General features: G+C 47.1%; 1 protein-coding gene across 1 annotated transcript in view; it reads right to left on the bottom strand.

Annotated features, from left to right (window-relative positions):
- Positions 1-7,568: 7,568 nt before the first annotated feature.
- The window catches only part of LOC120996658 (transient receptor potential cation channel subfamily M member 2-like), a 143,231-nt gene continuing 130,098 nt past the window's right edge, over positions 7,569-20,701 (bottom strand). The window contains exons 27-33 of the mRNA XM_040426767.1: positions 18,000-18,076; positions 11,524-11,619; positions 9,869-9,955; positions 9,567-9,672; positions 9,378-9,479; positions 9,156-9,266; positions 7,569-8,424 (exon numbers count right to left, since the gene is read on the bottom strand). Coding sequence (XP_040282701.1) covers positions 8,299-8,424; positions 9,156-9,266; positions 9,378-9,479; positions 9,567-9,672; positions 9,869-9,955; positions 11,524-11,619; positions 18,000-18,076 — 705 coding nt within the window. The 3' untranslated portion in view covers positions 7,569-8,298. The remainder of the gene's footprint in view (positions 8,425-9,155; positions 9,267-9,377; positions 9,480-9,566; positions 9,673-9,868; positions 9,956-11,523; positions 11,620-17,999; positions 18,077-20,701) is intronic.

The raw sequence follows: 20,701 nt of genomic DNA, 5'->3' as shown, positions 1-20,701 counted from the left end.
GTATATATACACTACAGAGGACAGTATACTATATATATACTACAGAGGACAGTATATTGTGTATATATACTACAGAGGACAGTATACTGTATATATACTACAGAGGACAGTATAGTGTATATATACACTACAGAGGACAGTATAATATACAGTCATGTGAAAAAATTAGGACACCCTTTGAAAGCATGTGGTTTTTTGTAACATTTTTAATAAATGGTTATTTCATCTCCGTTTCAACAATACAGAGAGATTAAAGTAATCCGACTAAACAAAGAAAACTGAAGAAAAGTCTTTTCAAGATCTTCTGTAAATGTCATTCTACAAAAATGCCTATTCTAACTGAGGAAAAAGATAGGACACCCTTGCCCCTAATAGCGAGTGTTACCTCCTTTGGCTGAAATAACTGCAGTGAGACGGTTCTTGTAGCCATCTACCAGTCTTCGACATCGGTCTGAGGAAATTTTACCCCACTCCTCAATGCAGAACTTTTTCAGCTGTGAGATGTTTGAGGGGTTTCTTGCACGTACAGCCCTTTTCAAGTCACCCCACAGCATCTCAATGGGATTCAAATCTGGACTTTGACTTGGCCATTCCAGGACTCTCCATTTCTTCTTTTTCAGCCAATCTTTGGTTGATTTACTAGTATGTTTTGGGTCATTGTCATGTTGCATGGTCCAGTTCCGCTTCAGCTTTAATTTTCTAACTGATGGTCTCACATGTTCTTCAAGCACCTTCTGATACACAGTAGAATTCATCGTGGATTCTATGATGGTGAGCTGACCAGGTCCTGCTGCAGCAAAGCAGCCCCAAACCATGACACTTCCACCTCCATGCTTCACAGTTGGTATGAGGTTCTTTTCTTGGAATGCTGTGTTTGGTTTACGCCAAACATGTCCTCTGCTGTTGTGTCCAAATAATTCAATTTTGGACTCATCTGTCCAAAGAACATTATTCCAGAAGTCCTGGTCTTTGTCAACTTTATCTCTGGCAAATGTCAGTCTGGCCTCGATGTTTCTCTTGGAAAGCAAAGGTTTCCTCCTTGCACACCTCCCATGCAAGTTAAACTTGTACAGTCTCTTTCTGATTGTAGAGGCATGTACTTCTACATCAACAGTAGCCAGAGCCTGCTGTAGTTCTCGAGATGACACTTTAGGGTTTTTGGAGACCTCTTTTAGCATCTTGCGGTCTGCTCTTGGGGTGAACTTGCTGGGGCGACCAGTCCTGGGCATGTTGGCAGTTGTTTTGAAAGCCCTCCACTTGTAGACTATCTTCCGGACAGTGGAATGGCTGATTTCAAAATCTTTTGAGATCTTTTTAAATCCCTTCCCAGACTCATAGGCTGCTACAATCTTTTTTCTGAAGTCCTCTGACAGCTCTTTTGCTCTCACCATGGTGCTCACTCTCACTTCAACAGTCAGGAGCACACCAAACTAAATGTCTGAGGTTTAAATAGGGCAAGCCTCATTCAACATGCAGAGTAACGATCTACTAATTATGTGCACCTGGTGTGATATACCTGTGTGAGATCTGAGCCAATTTAAGAGGGAATACATGTGAGGGTGTCCTATCTTTTTCCTCAGTTAGAATAGGCATTTTTGTAGAATGACATTTACAGAAGATCTTGAAAAGACTTTTCTTCAGTTTTCTTTGTTTAGTCGGATTACTTTAATCTCTCTGTATTGTTGAAACGGAGATGAAATAACCATTTATTAAAAATGTTACAAAAAACCACATGCTTTCAAAGGGTGTCCTAATTTTTTCACATGACTGTATAGTGTACGGTCCTCTGTAGTGTATATATACAGTATACTCTCCTTTGTAGCTTTTATATACAGTGTACGGTCCTCTGTAGTATATATACAGTATACTCTCCTTTGTAGTATATATACAGTATACTGTCCTCTGTAATGTATATATAGTATACTATCCTATGTAGTATATATACCGTATACTATCATCCTTTGTGTTAATTACTTTACAGTTTAGTGGCATGAATATTTTACTGTGTAAGGCTTCTACCAGCAAGCCGGTGCACAAGCTTGATTCCCACCCTGACAAGTTGCTGGTGGTGCAGTCGCTGCCATACCATGTAGTTGTGTCTGCTGGCTTTAGGGAACTGATGGCTTGCGCTCAGCCTCACTGTAAGATACTTAGCCGCCATTATTTCTCCCAAAAAGTCCTGCCTGCCTGGTACTCTCACTTAGCCGAGAACGTGAGCTGCTCCTTGCAATTCTCACTGTGCAGCAATGTTCACACCTCGGTGGACACCTGGAGCAGCTGACACGGCAGGGACAGTACATGTCTCTCACAGCCCACTGGGTCAGTGTTTTTCATGGTGAGACAGCATTGCAACAAGTAGGCCGGATCTTATTGACACCTCCATATTATTGACACCTTATTGACCTTCACAAAGGTCTTGTTCCCACTAGGGTTTCACTGAGTATCGAATTATCGATACCCAATCGATACTTTTGTACCCGGATCGATTCGATAGCGGGATTTGCCTTTTGCTGATACTAGGCTGTGCTACTGCTCTCAGTGCGTGCCATGTTCTCCTCAGCAGCACAGTGGAGAAGAAGTCTCTCCCTCCCCACTGTGACGTGGCTGCCACTGCCACCAGTCACAAGAGGGAGGGGCTGTGGCTACTGCGCCACCAGTGAAGATAACTATCCCAATAATACAAATACAGGCGGCGGGTGTTGGCTGCCGAATCACATATCCGACACCTGTGGCACCTGAGGGGTTAGGCTACTTTCACACTGGCGTTTTGTCTTCCGGTTTGTGAGATCCGTTCAGGGCTCAGCGTCCAAAACGGATCAGTTTTGCCCTAATGCATTCTGAATGGAAAAGGATCCGCTCAGAAAGCATACGTTTGCCTCCATTCAGTCTCCATTCCGCTCTGGAGGCGGACACCAATATGCTGCCTGCAGCGTTGTGCTGTCCGCCTGACGAAGCGGAGTCAAACGGATCCGACCTGACACACAATGTAAGTCAATGGGGACGGATCCGTTTTCTCTGACACAATCTGACACTATAGAAAACGGATCCGTCCTCCATTGACTTTCAGTGGTGTTCAAGACTGATCCGTCATGGCTATAGAAGACATAATACAACCGGATCCGTTCATGACGGATGCATGCGGTTGTATTATTGTAACAGAAGCATTTTTGTAGATCCATGACGGATCCACAAAAAACGCTAGTGTGAAAGTAGCCTTAACTGCTGCGGATTGCAGCGCCCTGTCATAGAGGCCGGGTGCTATGTGATTCTGCAGCCAGCACCCGCCTTCTGTATCTGTATTAATGGGTTAGTTATCTTTATTGGTGGCGCAGTGCACCCCCTCCCCCCCTCCCTGTATTAAAGTCATTGGTGGCAGTGGAAACTTCTGATCGGAGCCCCAGCAGTGTAATCCTGGGGCTCCGATTGGTTACCATGGCAGCCAGGACGCTACTGAAGCCTTCCATGGTAATCTCCCTGCTGCTGTGTGCACAAAGCCCAGGACAGCAGGGACAGTGTGATCTCTATCAGAGTGCATAGGACAATGGATGAATCCCAGGCTCTAGCCCCTAAGGGGGGAAATAGTTATTAAATAAAAAGTAAAAAATATATATATATATTAAGTATAAATCACCCCCTTTCCCAATTTTACATATAAAATATACGAACAATAAATAAATAAACATATTACATATCGCCAGGCCCAAAAAAGTGCAAACTATTAAAGTATTAAAAAAATCTCCTATGTGGTGAACGCCGTAACAGAAAAAAAACTATATATAAAAACTGCGCGATTCGACATTTTTTAGTCACCTTGTTCCCCCAAAGGATAGGACTGTTCTATTATGTGCCGGACGTTCCATAAAATGCAGAAGGCACGCAGCTTTTTTGGTGTATTATTTTTTTGGCGTGGTATCGAGTATCGAAATCGAATGTAAATTTTGTTATGGTGACAACCCTAGTTCCCACACCATGTGCTCATCCGCCTCCTTCATCTCCTCCTCCATGGACGCCCTCCTATCCCCAATAGAAGCAGGGCAGAGCATTGCTTCCACTCTCTGTCATGGGTTCCCTGGCTGCTGCTTCCTCCATGCAGCAGCAATGTCCGGGTGCAGCCCGGCCCTCGGAGCCCAGGGCCAATGAGGAAGTCCGCCCTGGCTCCCGAGCATCAGGGCACATGGGCGGCAGCTCCACCCGGTTTACATGCAAGCTTGTGCGAGTTGCCTCTCCCCAGTATAAAGGCAGTGTACAGATGCCGGTGAATTGTGCGGCGTCTGGCTCCCCCTGATGGTGATTATTGTTGCAGACTCCCCTGGCTTTGATTTCTGGATAGGACTTGGGACTACGATTTTGGCTCCTGGCGTTCTGGTACGGTATTTGATGTCCTGGTTCTGACTCTTTGTTGTGTTCTCTCTTTGCCTCTGGCGTATCTGTACTGTTTTGACTGACTGACATTTGACCCTTGTTCCGTATGACAACTCTTACTGTGTTTCTGCCTCGGTCCCTGTTTCTGTGTCGCCCGTCACATATCGCAGTATAGGGACTGTCATCCAGTTGTGGGTCACTTGCTAGGGTGATCATGCAGGTAGGTTGGGATAGTGGGTGTAACGGAGGTTGCTGACCGCCAATGTTCCCCTACTCACCGCTGCAGTCCTGGGCTCCGTGTTCGGGGAGCAATGTTCTTCTTGGCTGGCTCCGTCATTGTCCGCTTCTGGCTGCATTATGGGGCAGGTAGCTGCAGTTATATGTTTCCCATGTCTTCCCATTCACCGTTGCTATGCTGGGTTCTGTACTTGCAGTCATTGTCCTTCCTGGAATCCGTTCCATGGTTTCCTTCCAGCCCTGCACACTGCATGCCTTCGAGCCTGTTCTTCAAAGGTTTGCACATGTGACCAATCCCAGCCCTCCTGCACCTATATATGTTAGTGGTCAAGCCCCCTTCCCATGGTGCCTGAGCGTCAAAGGTCCTTGTGTCCTGCAAAGGTGGAATTTGTCCGTGCTTGAGTTCCTATGTTCCTGAGCTGTGCTTCTTCTGGATTCCTCTTCCTGTCTAACCCTTGCCTGCTATGTCTCCACTTTCCTGTTGCTGACCCAGATTGCTTGACCTGTATCTGTGCCGCCTGCCCTGACACATTGCTTTTACGACTACGCCTCTGCCTCATCCTTGGTCCTGCTTTGCCTCGGCCTGTTGACTAAATCCTTACCTCTGATACCGTCTGGTCCGCCTGGACTAACTGCTTTGTGTGCCAATCCTCCTCAAGAGCTAGCGACCTAGTGATCCTCTCGGGAAAGTCTATCCCCATCATCTGGGGTCCTGTGAAGAGCATGGGGTTAATTTAGACAATACCCTTAGAGGAGGTTGGTTACGTGGCACAGTGGGGCTGGGCGGTTTACGGCTGCACTGTCCCTGACAATCCCTTTCCCTTTTATAATATGTGTAAAGTCAATTGTTGCCAGGCGGTGTTGGAGCTGAGTAGCCGCACACTACATCACCATGCTAAAGTACATCAGCCAGCAATCCAACTAGCAGTCACCCCGCCAACTCCAACTGGGCAAGGTGGTCAGTGACAACGACCAGAACATTGTGGCCATGCTGCATTAAGGGAGATAACACATGCTTCCTGCATGATGCATGTGATATCTCTAATCATGACGCTTTTTGAAAATGTGCCCTCGCTTGCAGAAGGTGTTGGCAATGTTTAGGAGACAGTCATCACATTTCAACCATTCTTAATGTGGCGGGGAATGGTCTCCTGGACTTGGATCGACAGAACAGTCTAGCCTTACACTGCTTAATCTGCAACTCACTGAATTACGCTTAGCAGACGGTAGAGCGTCCGTAGGAGCAGCGTAAAGTGGTGCGTGATTCTGTCTCAGCAGGGAGCAGATGTTTCGAGGTCTGTCACCTGCCTAAGCCCTTTGCAGAGACTACAAATTTGTCAGTAGGGACAACTGTGACATAAATGATTCCATTCCCCTTATATTTATTTGGAACAGACGCTCACAGAAGGATAGCTAACACATCTTGCTGTGCGCCCTGTCGTTGTTGGGGACCCACAAGGAAAAAATTCAATGGAGGATGAGGAGCTGCCCCTGGAGGAGGAGGAGTTGTTGGTGGAGGAAGAGCAGGAAGCTTAATGTGACAATAAGACACCCAGTCATCTCAGCGGCAGAGCTGGAAAGAATTGGGTCCTCGGGCACGCTGGCCAAAATGGCAATCTGCATGCATGCTTGCTTATGTACTGACAGGTGTACCATTCACATGAAAGAAGTGATGATTACTGGATAGCCAAGCTTTTAGACCCTCGCTATCCAAGCAAAATGGGGGAATGTTTTCCTCCTTTCGAAAGGCAGTCCAAATTACATTATCACCAGGAAACATTGTGTACACAGTTTGCCGCACCTTCCAGCATGCAGACACTTGCCACCTTCATGTCTAAAAGGCAGGCCACCCTGCAGAATCATCCGCATCCCATCCTCTCTGCAGCCACAAGCATGATGGAGCAATTGTTTCATGTGCCAAGTGGAGACCTACTGCTTTAGCACCTAGAATCAGTCCTACCTGGACTCTGCCTTTTCTTCTGCGCACACCGTGTTCCCTAACCCTGTTGACTACTGGGCAGTCATACTGGAACAGTGGCCCAAACTGGCCTGGTATGTTCTGTTTGTTTTCTCTAGCCCAGCCTAGTGTTATCTCAGAGAATGTTTTCATAGTGGTGGAGGCGTGGTGACACCCAAATGGACCAAGTTGTCCTCTACCAGTGTCCATAACATGGATCCGAGAGGATTTTTAGACTCCTCCAGCTGAGGCCAATTAATATCTCTACCCTTGCTGACTGTGCCCCATCATGCCACTGGCACTGTGCTCTCTGCCTGCCTACCATCATGTTCTGTACCGTCTGGCTGCCACTGCCGTTCCCTTACTGCTAACCCTTTACTCACAGTTGCCAGTACTACTACTACCACCCCTAAACAGCCGCGCACACATCTACTGCCTTGTCTGGTCCATGTTATGCTGATACTGCTGCAGCCACATGCCACTACCCTACCCTTTCCACATCCACACTGTACTGCTACTTTAAACTAAATGGGAGAATTCTTCAAGGCTCGTTCGAAACAAGACTCTGTTTCTTCTGACAACACTTGTGCGTGTATAAATACAGGCAGTCATTCTGCCCCCATCAAGGCATTATTTTTTGATGCTTGTGCAGAATGAGCCGCTTTTTCTTGTGATTCACGTGTGTATGTGTATAAAGAGGATTCTGCCCTCGTTGAGGCCAAATTTTTGGACACTTGGTCCCAACAATCCAAAAAACATACGTTTAAACACCATTTGCCCCTGATAAGGAAATATGAAAAAGCAGAACACGTGTGATGTTGCAGCAGGATATTAAACATGCTATTCATTAATGCAGTCAACCACGTGTTTACCCATGGCTATGTATGCAAGTGTCACTCATGATTTACTATTGCTGTCATTGCATTCAGGAGTTTAAAAGGGAAGGGTAGAGAGAAAAAGCAAAAAATTAAATCAGTAAACAATTTACAAAAAGAGATAACATGTTTTCATAAAAAAGGAGACCAGAAGGAGTCATATACCGAGTTTCAGGGCAATTGGATTTACTTTGATTTACATAGAATCAATTCAGATATAAAGCTAAGGTTTTCAAAAATTTGGCAAATTGGACATGAAACGAATTTCAAGAATTTCACTCTTCCCTATTAGAGCCTACTCTAGCATTATAATACTGGGAGGACTGGTCATATCTTGTAACACTACACATTGGTTTAGCTGTAAGGGGTGCAGAGGAATAAGTTGTACTCGTGTTCTGGGGGGGTCTCAAAGATCTATCTGCCACACAAAAAAACTCCCTGTTATTATATGTGGCACATGGTGGGTGGCCTCCTTTTGTTTATTCTGACTCTACATGTGATGGTGGTCGTTACTTCCCACCATTGTGTTATAATACTGGGATTCTTTGTGTGGAAGGTTGTGGTATAACCACTCCACTAGAGAACTGTCCGGGTCTACATTTTCCAGTAGGTTCTGTCTCTTTTCTTCAGATGAGCGAGTCTATGGCCGATTGTGTTTGCAGCAGGAGGGTTCAGTGCTGGTCATTTTTTAAGGTGACGGCAGCTACTCCTGTGATCTTTAGTCTTTGTGGTTCCTTTAGGTTTCCTGTAAGTGCAGCTATGGGTCTTTTTGGTTCTTTGGCCGCTTGTGTCCTCAGTCCCTGATTCACTTTGTGTTCAGGCTATAATTGAGGTGCCCATAAGTTCTGAGAGGGACTGACTTGTCACTTAGTAGTGAGCGTTCAGATGCTCTGCTGTTCTCTGAAGGATCTCCTTCTCGTTGGCAAAGAGGGGAATCTTGTGGTCCAGGAGCTGCCACCGGAGTGACACCTCAAAATCAGACTCTTTCAAGTTCTACAACAAAACAAATGTCATTAGTGGAAAGTACTCCGATCTGAAGAGCAGCTGATAAATGAGAGCAATACTGAAGTATTAAAACGTCCCAAGTGTATTTTCCATAAACAGATTTGTCAGAGGGGTGAGCTATTTGCCAATACCATATTTTCCATAAACAGTTTGCAGAATTATAGAATGACAGAGAACCTCTATAGACCCAACCATATGCTAGGACATCCGAGTGGGGTGGGAACTCCAGAGGACTACCACAGCCACATTATATTGTCTTTCCTTCTTGGTTGGTGGTGTGGCTGTGTAATGAAGAGCTCAGGGATAACTCAATAGACAAATATAGAGACTAAAAGAAAGTGATTTGACCCATAGACGCGTTCCACCATTTCCCCACACACATTCTGTCAGCCATTCCCTGCAGCAGGTGGGCATTTCATAGGGCAGCTCCGTAGGGACCCAGAAAGGACTGAGCTGAGGAGTTTTCATGGATCAGTGGTGGAATGTTAAGGACATAAAGAGGGGCTCTATGCTGAGCCAGTAGACACAAGTGGCCCATATACAGGCTCTTGCCCAGGGGCCTCTGTGTTGTCGACTGTGGACCTAATTTCAGCTCTACTACAAATTACTTTATATAGAATGTCCTGCAACAGGAAAAGGAGGAGTCATGGAAGTCGATAAAGACAATCGTGCAGAAGAGGGGTTTGGTTCTCCATTATGATTTGGATTTTGTCGATTACCTGAATAAATCTGTTGTTAGATTCTTGAGTGTCAAAGTGAATATTAATGGCCAAGGTCTCGATCCAGGCATTATCCGTGTTTCGTGGATCATCCAGGTAACCATGGAAAATCTGAGGTAGATCCACATCACATTGGTCATATAAATTGTCAGACACCATATTGTCTTATATTTCCCACAAAGTTGTAAACTCTGGAAGCCCCATTGAAACCAATATACTAACCTCCGTCCCAGCACCAAGCAAGGCCAAGAACTCACTCAGATATCCACGATTGAGGAGGACTTGGAACTTAAGCGGAACCTGTTCCCCAGGTTCAAGAGTCCCCTGTGATGCAACATACAGAGTTACCCAGAATCCTAGGCAATCTTATACAGAGCTAGTCTTCCTCCTTGGCAAATCCCCACAGCTTACCCCTGGCAGTGCCCACAGCTCATTACCCCTCAGCTTCACAGCCAGGACCTCCAGCATTCTCTGGGACATCTTCTTATTAAGACCACCCTCTTTGTTTCTACTCCACCTGTAGATGAAGGATAGAGACGCATGACGATCTGGCTAACACAATCCACAATCAGCAGCAGTACTGATGGGAATGATAGGACGATATGCTCTACAGACCACCTATATGTCCCTATGGAGCATTCAGTTATGTGTATATCCGCCCCCTCCTTCATATACTGTCAGGGATCTAACATGTACCACTCATTTCTCCTCACCGGGTCAGTACTGGGTGCAGGGAGTGATTAGGTCCAAACCAGCGCAGACTTCCAACTCCTCCCAGTCCGGTTCTTCCCATTGGATTCCTGGGGGTTTGAGAAGAGAATGAGATGAGAAAGTTACCACAGCTTCTATCTTCATGAGGTTAATGTGGGATCCACAAAGAGAAAGTCAACATTGACCAGTGGATGAGGAGTAATCAGTCAGTGATGGTTGAAGTCTACACATCACCAGTCACACGTTATATGGCAGGACGCTGGAGTGCCGGGATACAGGACGCTGGAGTGCCGGGATACAAGACGCTGGAGTGCCGGGATACAAGACGCTGGAGTGCCGGGATACAGGACGCTGGAGTGCCGGGATACAGGACGCTGGAGTGCCAGGATACAGGACGCTGGAGTGCAGTGTCACAACGGGGAGTGGGGGAACCCCCCATCGCACAATGCCCTAAGCTAACGGGCCACAATGCAGGGAAAAGGGAGCTGGTCACCTCCTAAAGCTTCCCTCAACAGGCCCTAGTCTCCTAGCCTTATGAGCCCCCTTCAAAGGTAAGAGGACTCATACCCACATGCCTAGAGGTCTAGGAATCCCTGCATTGCCCTACAGATGGTGACAGGGCAGAGAATACCTGTACATCCACGACACGGATGACTGGCGTCTCCAGAGGCCCAGTAGCTGACAGGGTGCAAGACTATGGGTGAAACTGTACGGCAGGTAAGTAACACAGCAACATAACAAATGCTATCCACACTTACCTGCCGCAGCCGAGATGGAAGGACGGCTCCTGGCTGGGAAGCCCACAGTCTTGCTTTTGCTTAAACCCCTCCGTGAAAGCAAGCCCCTTTTGGAGCAGGCACAAAACAACACAAACCTCTAAACAAGGACCACACCAAAACAACATACACCAGGTGAAGGAGGGATAACAGAAACACACCGGAGGGGACACACAGACAGAGCAAGGGAAACAATATAACAAATAAGGATGGCTCATACAGACAGGAACATTCAGCCAGGGAGCAAAGCCCCTACACAGACTGACAAGCAAACTCTGACCTCAGGCTCCAACACACCAACATATAAGGAGGCCAGAGGTCACACCCACCACACTACTAATCATTAACCCTGTGTAAACCAAAATGGGGAAACACCACAACCAAGGAAAAATGCCTCACATGCAAACCACGTTGCCAACGGCAACCGCACATGCAGACACAGAGTCACGACCTTACCAAGGGTCGTGACATGCAGTGATACAAGATGGTGGAGTGCAGTGATACAAGATGGTGGAGTGCAGTGATATATAAGATGGTGGAGTGCAGTGATATATAAGATGGTGGAGTGCAGTGATACAAGATGGTGGAGTGCAGTGATACAAGATGGTGGAGTGCAGTGATATATAAGATGGTGGAGTGCAGTGATACAAGATGGTGGAGTGCAGTGATATATAAGATGGTGGAGTGCAGTGATATATAAGATGGTGGAGTGCAGTGATATATAAGATGGTGGAGTGCAGTGATACAAGATGGTGGAGTGCAGTGATACAAGATGGTGGAGTGCAGTGATATATAAGATGGTGGAGTGCAGTGAATATGTTCATTCTCCAGGCCCCTCCACATCAGCCCTGTCTTCTATCCGGTCACCACTGGGCACTTACAGGGGGAGTCCATTCTCCACCTGATATGTTCCCAGGCAGCTTCGGAAATCCAGTAGTCCGTCCACACCATTGTATTTTCTCTTCTGCTGCTGCATTCTGTGGAGACATCACAAATATTATTGACCACCTGCCATTGCTCACTACCCATCTATCTACTGATACTGACAACCAATGTCCTGCATGAGTTGTCACCCCCCCCCCCCCCATCCGCCTCTTCACTGGATTATGATTTTGTTTTTAAATATTTTATAATCTTTGGATAATTAAGCAATGACTCCACACTGCTCTCATCATGGCCACTCAGCTGCATCTAGAGCATTGGCTGACTTCACTTACAGTGCCTTTGGAAAGTCCTCACACCCTCTCAGTGTCCTCACAGTCTGTCCTCCCGCTCCTTGTGCTGTTAGTCCCCCATCGTTCTGTCCTCAGTCCCCAGAATGAGAAAGTGAGAAGAGAAGGTGAGAAATATTTACTGAGAGGGGAAAACTGACATCTCACATGGGCATAAGGCTTCGTTCACATCACCGTTCAGCCTTTCCGTTCTCCTGCTCTGTTTAGGAGAAGGCACATAACTGAGCCAAACGGAGCCTAAGGACCCCATAGACTATAGTGGGGTCCGTTATGTTTCCGCTCAGAAGATGATTTTGAAGCAGAGACAAAAGTCCTGTATGCACAATGTAACGAGCCCCTGCTTGCTCTATTCTGCTCTCACGGCACTCCCTGATGTGACCACAATATCTGCTGGTTCCATGTAACAAGCCCCTCCTCGCTCTATTCTGCTCTCATGGCACTCCCTGATGTGACCACAATATCTGCTGGTTCCATGTAACGAGCCCCTCCTCGCTCTATTCTGCTCTCATGGCACTCCCTGATGTGACCACAATATCTGCTGGTTCCATGTAACGAGCCCCTGCTTGCTCTATTCTGCTCTCATGGCACTCCCTGATGTGACCACAATATCTGCTGGTTCCGCCGTTGATGATCCGGCCTCAAATCCATCCGCATTCCCGTTTTGAGGCCCTGGCCGATATTGTATGGTGAAATTGTAGGGTTGCAAAGCCAGGCTCCACCTTAGTAATCGGCCATTCTCTCCCGCCACCCGGTTTAGCCATATCAAGGGATTGTGGTCCGTCATGACGGTAAAAGAGCGTCCATACACATAGGGCTGCAATTTCTTTAAAGCCCAGACTAAAGCCAAACATTCTTTTTCCACGGCAGCATATCCAACTTCACGGGGTAACAACTTGCGGCTGAGATACGCCACCGGGTGCTCCTTCCCGTCGTCGCCAACATGGAGGCGTCTGTATGTACGACAAAGCGTTTGTTAGGATCGGGTGCCGCCAGTATGGGAGCTTGTGTTAGGGTGGGTTTCAACTGTTGAAATGCTGTTTCGCACTCCGGGGACCACAGGACCTGTCTAGGGAGATTCTTTTTGGTCAGGTCCGTCAGTGGTTTGGCTATCTCACTATAGTGGGGTACAAACTTTCTGTAGTACCCGGCTGTCCCTAAAAATGCAAGTACCTGGGCCTTGGTTCTGGGAACCGGCCAGTTTAGGATGGCCTCGATTTTTGCAGGCTCCGGCCTCTGCTTCCCACATCCCACTCTATGTCCCAGATATTGTACCTCAGACATCCCGATATTACACTTGTCTGGCTTCAGGGTCAGGCCTGCAACTCTGATTCTGTCTAGCACTATGCCCAGGTGTCTGAAATGCTCCTCCCATGTCTGGCTATAGATTGCGATGTCATCAAGATATGCGCATGCAAAATCCTGCAGACCACCGAGGAGTTGATCTATCATTCGTTGGAAGGTAGCCGGAGCATTTTTCATCCCGAATGGCATTACCCGGAACTGGTAAAGGCCAAACGGGGTGATGAAGGCCGACTTTGGAATGGCGTCCGCCTCCAGGGGAATCTGCCAGTAGCCCTTACACAGGTCAATAGTCGTCAGATAATGTCCCTGAGCTATTTTGTCCAACAATTCGTCCACTCGGGGCATGGGGTAGGCGTCTGTCACAGTACAGTCATTCAGTCGCCTATAGTCCACACAAAATCGGGTCGTGCCATCCCGTTTTGGGACTAATACTACAGGGGAAGCCCAGGGGCTTGCTGATGGTTCGATCACCCCTAAGCATCTCCCTAATCTCTGCTCTCATCCCTTCTTGCACAGCTCCGGGAATCCTATAGGCTGATTGTCTCAGGGGCTTCTGCCCGAGGGTCTCCACCTTGTGCACTGCCAAGTGAGTGTATCCAGGGAGTGTTGAGAACATCTCTTTCCGGTCCTGGAGTAATTCCCTGACCTGTTCTTGTTCCTGGGGTCCTAACCCATCTCCTAACTGAACATCTTCCACCACCCCCCAGAACGGTTACTGATTGCGGGAAGCTCCAGCATCGGCAGGTATTCAGAGTCCCCGGTGGCAGGAGCGCATATGGCGTGATAGGCCTTCATCATATTGATGTGGAATGTCCTCTTAATTTTTGTGTCTGCACAGCTGGCGACCACGTAGGTGGTGTCGCACAGCTGTTTTACCACCTGATAGGGGCCCTGCCAGAAGGCCTGTAATTTATTTTGCTTTAAGGGTTTTAGTACTAGGACCTTCTGTCCGACACAAAAAGCGGATTCCGAGCAGATCGATCATACCAAACCTTCTGCTGACTCTGGGCTGATTGCATATTCTCATAGACTAGCTCGGTAAGTTCCCGCAGTCGCTCCCTGAGTTCCAAGACGTAACTAAGGATGGCGAGGCCTTCCGGATCCTCTCCCCCTTCCCACTGGGCCCTCACTAAGTCTAAGAGTCCCCTAACCCTTCACCCATACAACAGCTCAAATGGTGAAAACCCTGTGGACTCTTGAGGTACCTTCCTCTAGGCGAACAGTAGGTGGGGAAGATATTTCTCCCAATCCTTCCTACTCTCCACGAAGGCCCGAAGTAGCTGCTTTAGGGTCCCGTTAAATCTCTCGCACAGCCCGTTCGTTTGAGGGTGGTAGGTTGTGCTCTGGAGGGTTTTAATACCACAGAGGTGCCAGAGCTGCTGGGTCAGCTTGGCAGTGAACTGATTTCATTGATCAGACAATATCTCCTGGGGAAATCCTACACTAGTGAACACCCGCAGTAAGGCATCAGCTATCGTGTCAGCCTGGATATTGGATAGGGGAATGGCTTCCGGGTAGCAGGTGGTGTAATCCACCACTGTAAGAATATACTTCTTCCCAGTGGCACTGGGGCGGGCCAGTGGGCCAATAATGTCTACTGCTAACCGGCTAAAGGGTTCCCTAATTATCGGCATGGGGTGCAGAGAGGCTTTTTGATGATCCCCCGCCTTTCCTACCCTCTGGCAGGTCTCACAGGTCCGGCAGTATTCTCGTACCTCTGCATGTAACCTAGGCCAAAAGAAAGCACGAGACAACTGACTCCGGGTCTTAGCTATCCCTAAATGTCCGGCCAAGGGGATATCGTGAGCCAGCCTCAATAGCTCCTGTCTGTACTTCTGGGGTACAACTAGCTGTTTGCGGGGGCCCTCGCACTTCCCATTGCCCACCCCTTCAGTGTAACGATAAAGAAGCCCTCCCTCCCACTCTATTCTGTCTTCCCCTAACCCCCCTGGATCCTTGCCCGCCCTGTCCCGATAGCACACTAAAGTAGGGTCTCTCCGGGTTTCTTGCCTAACGTCGGAAAGGGGAATCCCAGGACATGGGGTTGTCAAGTCGGGGTAACGTGGGAGGATTTGGTCTTACTTGGGTCCCCATAGGAGTGGAGTTGCCTTGTAGGTGGCTTTGTTGTCGGGTGGTCACGGCCATGGCGGTCTCTGGTGCAAATGAAGAAGTCAAATGCCCCAAGTCGTTCCCCAAAAGTACTTCTGCGGGTAACTCACGGATTATATTAAATAATTTGAATGCTCGAAAGGGCAACTTACGGACAGGTGCTGTAAAGGGGCTGAATGCCCCACATATATTTATATTGACAGTTGGAACACCTCTTTCAATTGGTAAATTGTAAAACCCCCTCTGATTGGCTATGAAAATGAGGTAAGCAGTGATTGGTTCAAGAGCTTGGCTGGGAGGCAGATGGGTGTGGCCATTGTCAGAGAGATTCAAACCATGACACACAACTTTTGTCTCCTCTCCAAAATCATCTTCTGAGCGGAAACATAACGGACCCCACTATAGTCTATGGGGTCCTTAGGCTCCGTTTGGCTCAGTTATGTGCCTTCTCTGTCCTTTCCGTTCTCCTGCTCCTAAACGGAAAGGCCGAACAGTGATGTGAACGAAGCCTAAGTCTTCAGCCCCTTTACTCGGGAAGGAAGGATCCCGGAGACAAATAGAGTCCTCTATCAGCTCTTCTTTATTATTCATAAGCAGTTGACAGACATAACCATCAGGTACACGGCAGGAACATTATTCCTGCCGTGTACCTGATGGTTATGTCTGTCAACTGCTTATGAATAATAAAGAAGAGCTGATAGAGGACTCTATTTGTCTCCGGGATCCTTCCTTACCTTTTCATTGCCTGCCACGGGAACACTTCCCTAGGGCCTCTGGAGCCGGGACTATACATATGACCAGAAAGGTGAGCTGGAATAATTTTTCTATATTTCTACCTTTACTCGGGACATAAGTCTTCAGCCCCTTTACTCGGGATATAAGTCTTCAGACCCTTTACTCGGGACATAAGTCTTCAGACCCTTTACTCAGGACTTAGTTGATGCCCCTTTGGCAGTGATTCCAGTCTTCTTGGAGATGATGCCACAAGGTTTACACCTGGATTTCGGGATTGTCATTCATTTTTATCTGCAGATTCTCTCCAGCTCAGTCAGATTGGATAAATGCCATCGGTGGACAGCCATTTTCAGGTCTCTCCAGAGATGTTCCATTGGGTTCAGGGCTCTGGCTGGGCCACCCAAGGACATTCCCAGAGTTGTTCCTAAGCCGCTCCTATGTTGTCCTGGCCGTGTGCTTAAAGTCATTGTCTTGTTGGAAGGTGAACCTTCGGCTCATTCTGAGATCCAGAGTGCTTTGGATCAGGTCTTTATTTAAAGAGTATCTTTATTTAAAGAGTATCAAATTGAGGAGATGGATAATATGAATGGTAATCAAAGAGCCCAGAACAACTTCCAAAGAGATAAGAGGTGAACTCCAAGGTCAAGGTACATCATCGTGAGATTGCACAATCTGACACAGTCAACGACCAAAGAGGAAACCTCTGTTGAGAGCAAATCATAAAAGAGCAAGACCGAATTTGCCAAAATGCATATGGACAAGTCACAAAGCTTCTGGGAGAATGTCCTTTGGACAGATGAGACAACATTGGAGCTTTTTGGCGAGTCACAGCTCTATGTTCACAGATACAACATGAATCCTGTAAAAAGTGTGAAACATGGAGGCGGCTCAGGGATTTTTTGGGGGTGCTTTGCTGCATCTGGCACAGAGTATCTATGTATTTTGCTCCATTCAGCTTTCCATCCACCCTGACCAATCTCTCTGTCCCCCCAGCATGATGCTACCACCACCATGCGTCACTGTAGGGATGGTATTGGGCAGGTGCTGAGCGGCACCTGGTGTCCTCCAGACATGACGCTTAGAATTGAGGCCACAAAGTTCAATCTTGATTTCATAAGAGCAGAGAATCTTGTTTCTCACAGTCTGACAGTCCTTTAGGTGCTTTTGTACAAACTCCAGGTGGATTTTATGTGTCTTTTACTGAGGAGAGGCTCTTTGCCATAAAGCCCAGATTGGCTGAGGCTTCAGTGATGGTTGACCTTCTGGATCTGTCTCCCATCTGCAAACAGGATCTTTGGAGTTCAGCCAGAGTGACTACTGGGTTCATGGTCACCTCTCTTACCAAGGCCCTTGTGTCAGATTACTTTTTTGGGGGGCAGCTCTAGGAAGAGTACTGGTTGTTGTTCCATGTAATAATTATAGAGGCCACTGTGACCTTGGTAACTTTCAATGCAGCAGAAATCCCCTTTGTCCCATTCTACAGATCTGTGCCTCCACACAAACCTGTCTGAGCTCTACAGGCAGTTCTTTTCTCCTTATATCTTGGTTTTTGCTATGTTCTGCATTGTCAGCTTTGAGATCTTATATAGACAGGGCTGTGTCCTTCCAAATTATGTCCAATCCCCTGAATTTTCAACAGGTCACTCCAATGAATGTGTAGAACATCTCAGAGATAATCCAGAGAAATGGGAGGCCCCAGAGCTAAATATCAAGTGTCATAACAAAGGGGCTCAAGACTTATGTCCAGGAGAAAAGGGCTGAAGACTTATGTCCTTAGTAGAGGGGCTGAATACGTATGTCCTGAGTAAAGGGGCTGAAGACTTATGTCATTGTGAGGAATTCGTTTTTATGGGATCGAAGGGTAGAATGATGAAGGAACTGATAGCACAAGGAGCGAGTGAGGACAGTGAGAGGGTGTGAGGACTTTCTGAATGCACTGTATCTTCTGAAATATCTAATAAAGATAGAACATGTCTTACTCTTGTGCTGGGTTGTATGTTCCCCGGTCATATCTCTCTGCATTATAGAGTGGAGGATTGTAGTCAGGGAACTCCACCTGCAGGAAGAACATCATGTGAGAAAAGACACAAATTTCCTCCATAGATGAGAAATAAAACAGAAGTCTGTGTAACATAAGTAACCACACGAATATATATATACACACACGTGGACAGGTAGCCTTCTTTCAAAAGAAAGAAAAACACACAATCGTCACCAAAATAAAAAACTGACAAAAGTAATAAACAAAAATGTACTGGCAATCAGCAAATGAAAATCAGACATTGCTTTTTAATTGTCGTTCAACAGAATAATTTATAAAACAGACTGATGACCCCGGCCTGGACACAAATGATGGTTCCCCTAGAAAAGATTGAATATAATTTGACCATAGGGACATGTTAAACTAAGGTATGTGCTGTAATTAGCATCACAGGTTCTTCAAAGCTGTATTCAGTCAGTCTGCCTATTTAAAGGGTGAAAAGTGGTCACTGTGCTGTTTGGTATCATGGTGGATACCACACTGAACATGGACCAAAGAAAGCGAAGGTCACGGCCACCTCTCCTGTCGAATACCGCCAGGCCGCGCTTGCGCAAAAGACTGAAGATTCTCTCCCGGCCGGGCCGCGCAATGTCTTGAACGCGCATGCCGCCGGGCATGCGCCATGATGACTTCTTCCTGGCCAGTATAGTATAGAGCAGCGAACACGCACGCCGACTCTGTACTATACAGGCCAGGAATAAGTCACGATGGCGCGTGCGCGTTCAGGACATTGCGCGGCCCGGCCGGGAGAAAAACTTCAGTCTTCTGCGCAAGACGTCAATCAAGCACCGCTGAATCCAGGAAGTGAACGTCGCGCTGGACAAAGGTAAGTATGAAAACTGAAGATGGGAATACCCCTTTAGGTTCAATGTTTTAATCTGAATTTTATGTGATGGATCAGAACACAATAGTCTAAGGCTACTTTCACACTTGCGTTAGGTGCGGATCCGTCTGGTGTCTGCACAGACGGATCCGCTCCTATAATGCAAACGCTTAGATCCGTTCAGAACGGATCCGTTTGCATAACCATGAACAAATAAAAAATGTAAAAAAAAAAAAAATATATATTTTTTTTTTTGTTAATGATAATTTCAAACGGATCCGTTTTGACTTTACATTGAAAGTCAATGGGGGACGGATCCGTTTGAAAATTGAGCCATATAGTGTCATCTTCAAACGGATCCGTCCCCATTGACTTCCATTGTAAGTCTGGACGGATCCGTTTGCCTCCGCACGGCCAGGCGGACACCCGAACGCTGCAAGCTGCGTTCAGGGGTCCGCCTGCTGAGCGGAGCGGAGGACAAACGGTGCCAGACTGATGCATTCTGAGCGGATCCGCCTCCACTCAGAATGCATTGGGGCTGTACGGATCCGTTCGGGGCCGCTTGTGAGAGCCTTCAAACGGAGCTTACGAGCGGAGCCCCGAACGCTAGTGTGAAAGTAGCCTAAGTTGGTGAAGTGAAATGAGAAAAATATAATAAAACTATTGTTTAGAAACAGAAAATTGTCCTGTGCGTATGTATTCACCCCCTTTGTTAGGAAGCCCATAAAAAGCTCTGGTGCAACCAATTACCTTCAGAAGTCACATAATTAGTGACATGATGTCACCTGTGTGCAATCTAAGTGTCACATGATCTGTCATTACATATACACACCAGAGGCGGCAACACCTAAGCAAGAGGCATCCCTAACCAAAAACTGCCATGAAGACCGAGGAACTCTCCAAACAAGTAAGGGACAATGTTGTGGAGAAGTACAAGTCAGGGTTAGGTTATAAAAAAAGGCATGTTGTGAATTTGCGAAAAGGCCTGTGGGAGACTCCCAAAATGTATGGAGGAAGGGGCTCTGGTCTGAGGAGACTAAAATTGGACTTTTCGGCCATCAAAGAAAACGCTATGTCTGGAGCAAACCCAACACATCACATCACCCAAAGAACACCGTCCCCACAGTGAGACCTGGTGGTGGCAGCATCATACTGGGGGGACTGGGAAACTGGTCAGAGTGGAGGGAAAGATGGATGCTGCTAAATACAGGGATATTCTGGAGCAGAACCTGCCCCACTCTGTGCGTGATCTGAGGCTATGACGGAGGCTCACCTTCCAGCAGGACAATGACCCCAAACACACGGCTAAAGCAACACTTGGGTGGTTTAAGGGGAAACAAGTAAATGTGTGGGAATGGCCGAGTCGCAGCCCAGACCTCAATCCAATAGAAGATCTGTGGTCAGACGTAAAGATTGCTGTTCACAAGCGCAAACATCCGACCTGAAGGAGCCGGAGCCGTTCTGCAAGGAGGAACGGGCAACAATCCCAGCGGTCAGATGTGGCAACTGCTCATAGAGACTTATCCAGAGCGACTTGGGGGGTGAATAGTTCTGCACATTGACTTTTTCTGTTATTTTGTCCTATTTGTTGTTTGCTTCACAATTAAAAAAAATACATCTTCAAAGTTGTCGACAGGTTCTGTAATTACATGATGGAAATCCTGAAACAATCCATGGTAATTCCAGGTTGTGAGGCGCCAAAATACTAAAAAAGTCAAGGGGGTGAATTCTTTTGCAAGGAACTGCATCTGCCCCACATTCGGCACAGGTTTTAGACCGGGTCTCAGCTCTCTAGGATGTACCTACCGTTCCTAATA

Source organism: Bufo bufo, chromosome 3 (assembly GCF_905171765.1).
Source record: "Bufo bufo chromosome 3, aBufBuf1.1, whole genome shotgun sequence".
NCBI lineage: Eukaryota > Metazoa > Chordata > Amphibia > Anura > Bufonidae > Bufo > Bufo bufo.
Note: the sequence above shows the minus strand (reverse complement) of the source record. Positions and strands in the feature narration are given on the sequence as shown.